At 39.9% G+C, this 10922-nt stretch overlaps 1 protein-coding gene across 2 annotated transcripts in view; it reads right to left on the bottom strand.

The window, feature by feature from the left end:
• Positions 1-671: 671 nt before the first annotated feature.
• Positions 672-10922, bottom strand: part of GPR63 (G protein-coupled receptor 63) — a 31235-nt gene continuing 20984 nt past the window's right edge. The window contains exons 3-4 of one of the 2 annotated variants that reach the window (XM_052781475.1): positions 9669-9746; positions 672-6619 (exon numbers count right to left, since the gene is read on the bottom strand). In XM_052781475.1, the coding sequence (XP_052637435.1) occupies positions 5216-6475 (1260 nt within the window). In that variant the 5' untranslated portion in view covers positions 6476-6619; positions 9669-9746 and the 3' untranslated portion in view covers positions 672-5215. The remainder of the gene's footprint in view (positions 6620-9668; positions 9747-10922) is intronic. The other variant, XM_052781477.1, reaches the window with a different exon arrangement.

Below are 10922 nucleotides of genomic sequence, written 5' to 3'. Positions count from 1 at the left end.
GTTGTTGTAGCTCAGTTGCCGAAAGACGAGGGTGCAATAAAACCTGTAACACTACTGGGGATAAAACCAGAATCCTGCACTAGCACTAGAGGCAAATACACGTGCTCTTGTAACAGCTCTTCCCTGACAGCCCAAATCTTATAACTAAAGGTGGTAAAACTCACCCTCAGCCTGTCACAAATGGTCCAAACTGTACTCAAGAAGGGAGGGAGCAGCACTAGGTGAAAGAGGCTTGCTGACTCCACAGCTTCTCCAGGCACCTCCACCTCCTCCTGCCACCACCATACCTGCTGCAACACAGCAGCACAGAAGGTGCTACCTCAGGGAGGTGTAAGGGATGAGGAGACGAGAAGGGAGGAAAAAGGGGTTGTTGCAGAGGTACAGCGAAGGAGTCTTAAAATTAGGCATGTGGACAGCCGAGCAAGGCCATTCCCAAGCAACTGGAAATACCCATCCCCTCTCAGGCATTCTTTAGGGACATGCCTTGACTCTTTATCATTTAGAGAAATTACTCCAACAGAGTAGCTGCTACATCATTAGTAAGCTGAAAAATTTCCCCAAAACAGCCAAGATGCTGAACATTTTTCATTCTACTAATATGGAGAATAATCCACCACATACAAACATGGAGCACTTGAATCATAAAGGTCACTGTCTTGTGTTGAAATGAATGATGCCATGCAGCGCCACTGCCTGTGTTATTTATTGCATAATAAGATGATCTTAATCACTCAGTCCTAGCTTAAAGGTAGTACATCCAGTTCAGGTAGTATTTTTAGGAAAGTTATTTTCTTTTTAGGCTTTCTCTCTCTTCTGCTGGATATTATTATATTTGTTTTAGATATATTGACATATCTCTACCCCAATGCCTCAGAAAAGAGCATTCTGTAAATTCTTTAGACAAGAAACATTTTGGCTTAAACAAAACCATCTAAATCAGGCAAACAATCTTTGTTATTTAATATACAGATAAAGTGTTTGAAACTATGAAGTTGGGCATTAAAGAAACCTGTAAATGCACAAAGATAGAGCAATTCTATAGACTTTTGCTATATATTTGTAGAATCTTCATGTTTATTTTTTCTTTCTTTTTTTTTTTTTTGTTTCTCAGGTATTTTCACAGGTGTAATATGTACAGAAAAGACAATGCCATTCTACTTAACAGCTTGTTTTAAAACAGTAATTCAAGGTTTCTCCACATCAGGAAATGACTACTCCTCAAAAACGATCAAACCAGTTCATAATGGCAAAGTAGTGGCTCCTGGAAAACTGGACTTAAGAAATTCCTCACCATTCCAACCGCAACAAACTTGTGCTCTGAATTTTTATTTTTCACACAAAAATAAATCAAAATCTCTTTCAAAGAGGGCATTGTTGAATGGTTTGAGAATTAAAAGTCTCAAACGGTTGCAGAAAGACCACCGAAATCTTGCAGTTGTTTATGCATATGCTCGAATAAAAGAAAATATGAAAGCATTAAGTATACAAGGGAAAAAATAGTAACAGAAAGCAATAAGAGGCAAAACAATTTTCTTCTCTATATACATAAATATTTTTACATGAGTAACAAGAAATGTCAAAAATACACAACTTTGAGTACAAAAGAATCATTTTAGCAATAGATTTGTACAAATGAGACTTGTGTAAGCAGCATGCTTTGACAGAATGAATTAAACTGCAACATAATTCAAAATACATTCATTTCACTCCTCCATACCAAAGGTTTCTGAAAATGTAACATGAGGGAATACAGTTTAGTAACGAGTATCATTTCTGGAGAGGAAGAAAATTATAATTCCCCAGTAGAATCAAGAAGGATCAATTTCGGTTTTTAAAATCCTTGGTCTTGGTCAAGGTCAAGCCCACTAAAATGCCTCAGTAGCCCCGATCCTGCCAACACATATGCATTTTAACATTACAAATGTTAGCAAGGTTATGCTGATCTTGGCAGGATCACAGACAGCAAGACTGAGCAGTTTAGCGGTCTTCAACTTGGTGCTTCGACTTCAGCTGTAATTATCAAGGCACTGCTCTAAAGACAGTATATTAGACATAATAGCCCAAATGGTTCTGTAAACACACAATTACTTCTATGCGACCTTGTTTCTTTTTTTGAACACCCTTTTGTTCACTGTATGCTCTGATCACCTCTAAAACCTGGTAAGTGTGAATAGTGTACCACCATGTAAGTCAACTGTGAATTTGGGCCACACAGTTTGGGTTTTTTTTCTTCAAGTATCAGCTCTGAGTGGAAACTTTGTTACAGTCAATGTAAACAAACACTAAATTATCAAGACAAATTAACTTACTCTGATGTTTGTAATTTCTACTTCACAGCCAGTACTTATCAGAGATTATGAAACCTCCACAAAATCTTTTCCCCTCCCCCCTTCAAGAAAGTAATTTCACTAACTTTCCTGTATTACTCATCATCTTTCCTTTTTGAATTACCATGTTTTACGACATTCATTCAAACCTCTTGCATTATAGCTCTGGAAGACAGCAAAAATACCTGTTCCTGCCATCTTAGACAGTGTATGCTCTCACTCTATTACATTAGCTTTAAGCACAATTTTGCAGCTTTCAGAGATAAGCAGGCATGACAGCTCTGAAACAGAAAATCCATACTAACCAGGTCATAAACTTCCACTATCAATGTAAATGTAATTGAGAGATAAAAGCTATACTGCAAAGATACTCTAAAACACTCTGTTTTACAGCTGAATTCCTTTACTGCCTGTCATTTTGATTCAAAAAATCTGTACCATCATCAGTGAAGTTGACAAGAAATGGAAAGCATGGACATCAATAACATCACCACTGCCTAGGTGCCTTTACATGTAACCCGCAACCTCAGCTAGCAGCTTTTTTTAAAAAAAATGAAATTACTAAATTCAAAATTGTTCCTTTTATACTCCTAAAATTTAAATATTCCCAACACTTTTACCGATAGTTGTCAATGAGAAGAACAGAGATAACTCTTAAACTTCACTGAAGACCTAAATAAAATCTGGGGTGTAAATGTTTAGCTGGCCTCAGGAAGCAAGCAGTCCCTAGACATCCACACAGAACAGGGCATTTCCTTCCTACACATAAATATGTGTAGGAAGGAAAAGTCCTATACTGTGTGGATAGATAGAAATAGATAAAATTGCTATTATTTTGTCCTTGGGTACAAGAACAATGAAGAGGTCCCCATGCTTTGGGGTACTGAAAGAGAGATGGAAGCAAGAGAAGCCCAAACCCTAGCCCTGGTTGATAAGTTTGTTGTATGGTAATCCTCCTGTGCTCAGCCACAGACAGCCCCCAAAAGCCCACTGCAAGGACACACAAATTCTGCAGGCATTCTTCTCCAGCCTCAGAGCAACTGGGGATCTCGCTTCAAAGCCCAAACCTAAGTCTTAATTTTACTTACTTCACATTAAATATTTATTTAGCTGATTAAAATAAAATATCTGAGTCTGGATTGCTATCATCAAGGAAAACCTTTGCCTTTCTGCTTTCCAGGCAGGTACTGAGACAGCCTGATATTAATCAGAGAGGTGATTTGGCATTTCAGGGAGAAAAGCTGATGCTTCACAGATGAGAACAGCAGAGCAAACTCTTGAGGCAGCAGGCACTATAGACAAAAAGGGGCAACGAAAAATCAATGTAAAGTAGTATCAGAGGGAAAAGGGGAATTTAACTTACATCCCCAGAAAACTCTGCTGGCCAACTATTATAAAGGGTAATGGCTTTAAACTGAAAGAGGGTAGATTTAGATTAGACATAAGGAAGAAGTTCTTCCCTGTGAGGGTGGTGAGGCATTGGAACAGGTTGCCCAGAGAGGTTGTGGCTGCCCCATCCCTGGCAGTGTTCAAGGCCAGGCTGGATGGGGCTTTGAGCAACCTGGTGTAGTAGAAGGTGTCCCTGCCCATGGCAGGGGGGTTGGAACCAGGTGATCTTTAAGATCCCTTCCAACCCAAACCATTCTGTGATTCTACGATTATCAGTTTATGGTTTCGGTCTAAAACTGGAAAACAAGCAAGTTGAGGACATTTTTCCCTGTAATTACTATGTAAACTAAGCCCTAGCCTCAACTATGATTCATGTGCTATTTGTTTGCTGCTTCACCCTACTATTTCTAATTCTATCCCAATGAATGCCTGACAGCATGATTTCAGCAGTGTAGAGCACAGCTAGCCTTATACAAGCTCCAAGCAGAAACAGCACTATATCATACCAACACAGTATAAATTGTAGGCCCAAAGTCACAATTTCAGATAGGTTTTCAGGTATACCATCAGGTTTGGATAGCTTGTAACAGCCTAGAGTAACAACTACAGCCATCCTTTCCCCCTGTGACCATTTTCACATGTACTCTGTTTTTCTAAATATTGTGTTAGCCTAAACCTCAGGACATAGTATTTTCATTGCTTGCTTTCCCATTCATTCCTCCATTTTCTCCTTCCAACTCCCCTTATAACTGAGCAGTTAATGTTACTTTTGATCAATTGTTAGAAAAACAGCAAATCTATGACCGTACGTGTAGCTATACCAACATAAATTGCCCTCCTAGAGCTTACATGGGTCTTTCATTGAAATTCACCAATATAACAAATAATAATAATAATAATAATACCCCCTCAATACAGAACAAAATATTCCAATGAACAAATTCTACAGTAAATTTTGTAAAGTGCACAAAATATTAATGGAAATATTAACAAAAAGAAAAAAGTTTTCTAGTGTTACCATGAAAACTTCTGAAATATTGTTAAAATTAAATATAAGTAATCTAATGAGACTTTTTGGCTCTAATATATTGGCAGACAGCAGCAACATTTTTCAGAAGAGTTACACCAACTAAATATACTGTATCTTAGCAGCATAAAAAGTCCCTACAATTAGATGCAATTGCAGGCCTAGTAAGCATAAACCTGACAAAATGTTACAAATGTAGTTTTCATTTAAAAGAATGGATTTCCATGGAATCCTAGAGGTAACATTTGTTATTTTGTTTACATTGTATTCTGGTAGTAAACCCAACTATAACCAATCACTTTCCCTCCCTCTATCTTTCCTCCCCAAATTGCACAGAGTACTGGAAAATTTAATCAAGTTATAAGGTATGGCCACACTGAAAAAGCCATATTAAACAAAACAAAAAATTCAACCTAAAGCCTAAAAACAAATAATCCCAGAAAATAACAATCATTGTCAAACAACCACAAGTTCACACTACCGACCGATGCTCCCCACACACATAGATGGCACTGGGTCGAATGCGCCGCCTTGTATGGCCAGGTAGCTGTGGCAAAAACTTGAAGTATTTGGGCATCAAGTCCAAGCATGCATCATGAAACTTCTTAATCCTCCAGTAGTAAATCAGTGGGTTCAGTGCAGACTTGAGGTAGCAGAGCCAAAGGAGCCAAGTGCTTATCTCAAAAAAGTTGTGCTTGTAGTAGAAGTGGCTGTTGAATGTGGCTATAAGGCTGTAAGTGGTGAAGGGTGCCCAACAGACTATGAAGACAAGGAACAAAATCAAGATGGTTGTGAAGGCACGAGTTTTAAAGCTCATATCAATATTCATCTGAAAAGGTCTCTGTAAGCTCATGAGACCAAGTTTGCTGGCCTGGCTGAGGCATATGCTATCAGGGTGGCTATGGATACGAACCGCATTGTGGCGGACGGTGTTGAGTATGCCCATAAAAGAATATAGCATTACCAGGAATGGAATAAAAAAAGAAATTAGCAAGACAACTATCACGTAGGCTCGGTAACCTGGGCTTGTAGAGTAGCCAAAAACACACTGAGGTGCTCTCGAGGGTATCTGCAGATTAGGATTCCCTACTGATAACGGAAAAGCAACAACAAAGGATGCTGCCCAGGAAATCACAATGAGAATCTTTGCACGGTAAGGGTTCAGTTTATCTTGCCTCTGAACTATGATAAGAAATCGGTCAATACTAATAATAAGAAGAATGGCTACTCCCTCTATGACAAAAACCCAGAAGAACATGGCAGAGACTCTGCAGAATATATCCCCAAAAATCCACTGAGTGGTAATGATTGTTACCAGAGCAAAAGGCATGTTCAGCACTGCCAGCAGCATGTCTGCAAAAGCCAGGCTTGCTAAGAGGATGTTAATTGCAGATCGCATAGCTGCCTTCTGGTAGACCATGAGGCAGACGACAAAGTTTCCAAGGAAAGAAACCAACAGGATAAATATCATAGCAGCAGAAAGAATGATCTGGAGTGGCAAACTCAGGCTCCTGAAAACTTCTTGCGATGGCAGGATAGCTGTAGTGTTTACCAGAAAAGTACTTCTCTCAGTGGTGAGCACGGCACCTGAACTGTATCTCAATGGCTGGGTTGTGCCACTATGAAGCAAGAACTGGGGAGTGGTAAAATTCGTATAGGCATTTTCATAAACAATAAAAGTAGCATTTGAGGTCCCAGAGTGGGCCAGCGTCAACATTGCTGAGAAAACCATTGCTTCAGGAGAAATTAAAGCACAACCGAAGGTCTTCAAGGCATTTCATCTTGTTCAGGCAGTATCTTATTCCTGGTTATTTAACAAATCAAAATTCAACGTCTGAAAGCATCAAAGTTCTTAAACTCATATCAGTATTTCCATCTGAAAAAGAAGAAAGAAATTTGAAGAAACAAAGAAAGACTCTCCAAAACCAATGGGAACCAAACAATTGCTCCGCTTTCCTTAATGACGAAAGGATCCTTCATACATATTTATACTTTAGGTCAACACTATTTACTTAAGCACCAGTCACAGCAGTCTCTAATATTTGGTCTTTTTCTTATAGATCCTGCTCCTGTAGTCTTGTCGATACTGTACAATACTCTCACTCACCAAGCTTTTTTTCTACTATAACAAGGATTGGAAAACTTTTGTTTTCAAACACAAACTTTACTGATTTAGAGTGAATAAATCAAATCAGTATCTTTATTTAAATCTCATAATTTTTAAATTAACTTTGTGATTTTATTTTGAAATTGCCTACAGCTGGAAACCTTAATAACATTTCCAAATAGCTTAAGAAGTATGAGTATCGCCTATCTGCCTGTTTGGTAAGCACTGAGAAGTCTACCCATCTGAGCTATCCTACATAATAAAGAACCCCTGGTTCCATGTCAGTCATCAGTAGCAGATGCCTCAGGAAAAACATGTAAAACATCCTAACCTGTTATTAATTATTAAATAACTTGTCCACAGGATTAAAGTATTTCTCAATTTGGTTCATTTAGTGACCAACTCATATCAAGGTGCAGGAGACTAACCCTTCTTCAGTTGCTACAGCCCTTCCTCCTGCAGCAAGCTTTCCTGCTTTCACTGGTCTAGACATGTCTTTGTTAACTTATCTTGGTATCCCATATAATTTAACCATGTGTGCCCTCTTTTTCCTTGTAAATCTAATCCTTAAACATTCTGCTGAACTCCCTCCCTCATTGTTATGCTGATACAATGCAACACTTCCTTTTATAGTTTAGGCGTACTGTCTTGTACTATTATTACATATATTGTACTATTACATGTACTGTTCTTACAGACAAATAAAATGCAAAGGAGTTGAGAGTTGTCTCCCCTTTTCAGTGCCAGCTCTTCATAGAACTCCTCCCCTCTATCTGGCACTATTAAATTAAATGTTCCCAGAGCACTCTGGCATCTGATCAAGCTGGAAACCAGAAGGATTCTATGCCCTTTTAAAAAAGAGATCACCATAGCCAGAAACATGAAGTGGGATTCACCTCATTCATTCTGGATGACCGTAGTAGTCACTTCAGGCTGTTTTCACGTTTTTAGTCAGAAGAGGGATATAGGCATCTTCAGATGGCAATCTCCTCCATCTCTGCACATGGTGACAAGCTTGTGCTACTAACTCAAGAAGCTTATGTTTGGTAACACAAATGCTGCCAGTAGTATTTATGCAGGTTCTGTTTGCTATCAACATTGGGCAAAAGTGAAGGGAGGAAGGAATGTTTTTACAAATTTACACAAGGACTACATGCTTTGTGGAGGATCAAAAGTCTACTCTTCCCTGGATAATACTTCACCAACAAAGAAATGAACTGTAAGACAACAAAGTCTAACCTATGTCTCCAGTTTGGACTTCTAGTGATCCGAATGCAAGCCTGCTCAGGCTACTGCCAAGGATTCATCAAGGAACATCAGCACTATGACCGACTCCTCTCATTCCATAGCAAAGCTATTCCCTTCCTATCTGCAAGCTCAATATTGCTAGATGATTTCCACGGCCACATCACCTTCAGCATTTTTTCTAAGACAAATTATTAACCTCTCTGTCTCCTTTAATTTTCAATGGTATCATGAAGGGATATTATTATAAACATCCTAATTTCATCGAGTCTGTGGCGGGTTGACCCTGGCTGGATGCCAGGTGCCCACCAAAGCCACTCTATCAGTCCCCTCCTCAGCTGGACAGGGGAGAGAAAATATAACGAAAGGCTCGTGGGTTGAGATAAGGACAGGGAGAGATCACTCACCAGTTACCATCACAGGCGAAACTAGACTTGACTTGGGGAAATTAGCTTAATTTGTTACCAATCAAATCAGAGTAGGACAATGAGAAATAAAACCAAACCTTAAAACACCTTCCTCCCACTCCTCCCTCCTTCCCGGGCTCAACTTTACTCCCAAATTCTCTACCTCCTCCACCTGAGCAGTGCAGGGGGACAAGGAGTGAGGGTTGTGGTCAGTTCATCACACATTGTCTCTGCTACTCCTTCCTCCTCAGGGGCAGGACTCCTCACACTCTTCCCCTGCGTGGGGCTCCTCCCACAGAAGACAGTCCTCCACAAACTTCTCTGACATGAGTCCTTCCCACAGGCTGCAGTTCTTCATGAACTGCTCCAGCGTGGGTCCCTTCCACGGGCTGCAGTCCTTCAGGCACAGACTGCTCCAGCACGGGCTCCTCTCTCCACGGGTCCTGCCAGGAGCCTGCTCCAGCACAGGTGTCTGCAGGGCTGTTTCTCTCCCATATTCTCACTCCTCCCTCTAGCTGCCATTGCTGTTGTGCAGTAACTTTTTACCATCTTAAATACATTATCCCAGCGGCGCTACCACCGCTGCGGATGGGCTCGGCCTTGGCCAGCGGCAGATCCATCTTGGAGCCGGCTGGCATTGGTTCCATCGGATATAGGGGAAGCTTCTAGTGGCTTCTCACAGAAGCCACCCCTGTAGCCCCCCCACTACCAAAACCTTGCCATGCAAACCCAATACAGAGTCATACAAATTCCACTTTCTAGAGGTCTTCCTGCTTGAATGGGAGGGAATGTCATAATTTTCTATAATATCCTATTATATTTTGAAGATTCTTAAACTCAGCAAGAGTATATTAAGTATGTATGCTGACATTTTGCAAAAATGCCAAATTCTGTTAACTTTATTCTACATTTTCCTTTTCTCTCCATTCTCTCGCTTTCATTTTTATTTTACAGTAACTCTTCTAGAGAAAGCCTCAATGTTAATTACAGGCGAGAGCATATACAGCAGCCAAAACTTTTCTTTCTTTGGTCTTTATAAACCTTTCCTTTACTAGTCGTCTTTAATATATTTGTTAGAATAAAATCTGTAACCAACAGCAGAAAGGTTAACACAGCTTTCCAGGATAAATAAGCAAGAATTTTAGCAATGAACATGAAAATCTCACCCAAAGTTCCACTGAGGTTTATGACTCCACAAACCAAGAACACCGAAGAGGGAAGGAATCTGTAGCATTCTGCAGGGACTGCAAAAGAGCATAAATTCAACAAATAATTCTGGATTTAAAATCATGGAGTACAGAAAATTAGATCCCCAGGGCAGTATCTTTTAGAGCTCTATAAGCAATAAGCCAGGAAAGGTAACTTTTGCATTTCTGATTGGTCTTGACAAGGTCCCTCCACCAAGGCTCTAAAAGAAATTAATCTGCCATTAGATAAATGTAAAGCCCTCTCACAGACAATAATCAGTTTAGAATAGGAAACAAAAGAAGCAGCAGTTAGTTTTGCAGTTGAAAAAGGTCACCAGAATGATCCTACAAAGAAAATCTATACTGGGGTTCAAGCTCTTCAATCTATAGGGGAGAAGAAAGAAATGTGAAACCATAACATTTGCTATTATGAACATAAACTGTTTTCAGAGCAATTTAATAAAAACAAAGGTCAACTATAAAGAGGTACAGAGGGATCTCATGACAGCTAGTGACTAATAGACTGACAGACAGAATTCAGTGTTGCTAGAGGTAAAGCTATGCACATATAGAAAAAAGGTTATCTGCACAGTAACAGATGCTAAACCAATGATTACCACCCAGAAGAAAAACAGATCTTCAAGTTTTGATAGTCTGCTTTAGGAAAACATCAGCCAAGTGTTTAAAATTGTTAGCAAAGAAACCAAGAAGAAAAGCAGGACTTATCTACATACACTGTATATTTATATACACTACCTGCTACAATATGCATCCACGGCACCTTTTATTTTCAGTACTATGTTCAGTTCTGCTCCATCTGATCTCCATTCAAAAGTGACTAAAAAAAGTTATCATGGAGGTCTACAGAATTGTTAGTGGCACAGGGAATGTGAATGCTGTCTCTCATAATATAAGAATAGGAAAAGCCAAAGGAATCACAAAATCCCAGAATGGCTGAGGTTGGAAGGGACCTCTAGAGGTCACCTTGTCCAACCCCTCTGCTCAAGCAGGGACACCTAGAGTCAGTTGCCCAGGACCATGCCTAGATGGCTTTTGAGTACCTCCATGGATGGAGACTCCACAACCTCGCTGGGCAACCTGTGCCAGTGCTCAGTCACCCTCACAGTAAAAATTATTTCCTGATGTTCAGGGGGAACCTCTGGTGTTACAGATTGTGCCCATTACCTCTGGTCCTGCCACTGGGCACTGCTGAAAAGAGCCTGTCCTCCTTGT

The sequence above is a fragment of the Harpia harpyja genome, chromosome 3, assembly GCF_026419915.1.
Source record: "Harpia harpyja isolate bHarHar1 chromosome 3, bHarHar1 primary haplotype, whole genome shotgun sequence".
Classification (NCBI taxonomy): domain Eukaryota; kingdom Metazoa; phylum Chordata; class Aves; order Accipitriformes; family Accipitridae; genus Harpia; species Harpia harpyja.
Note: the sequence above shows the minus strand (reverse complement) of the source record. Positions and strands in the feature narration are given on the sequence as shown.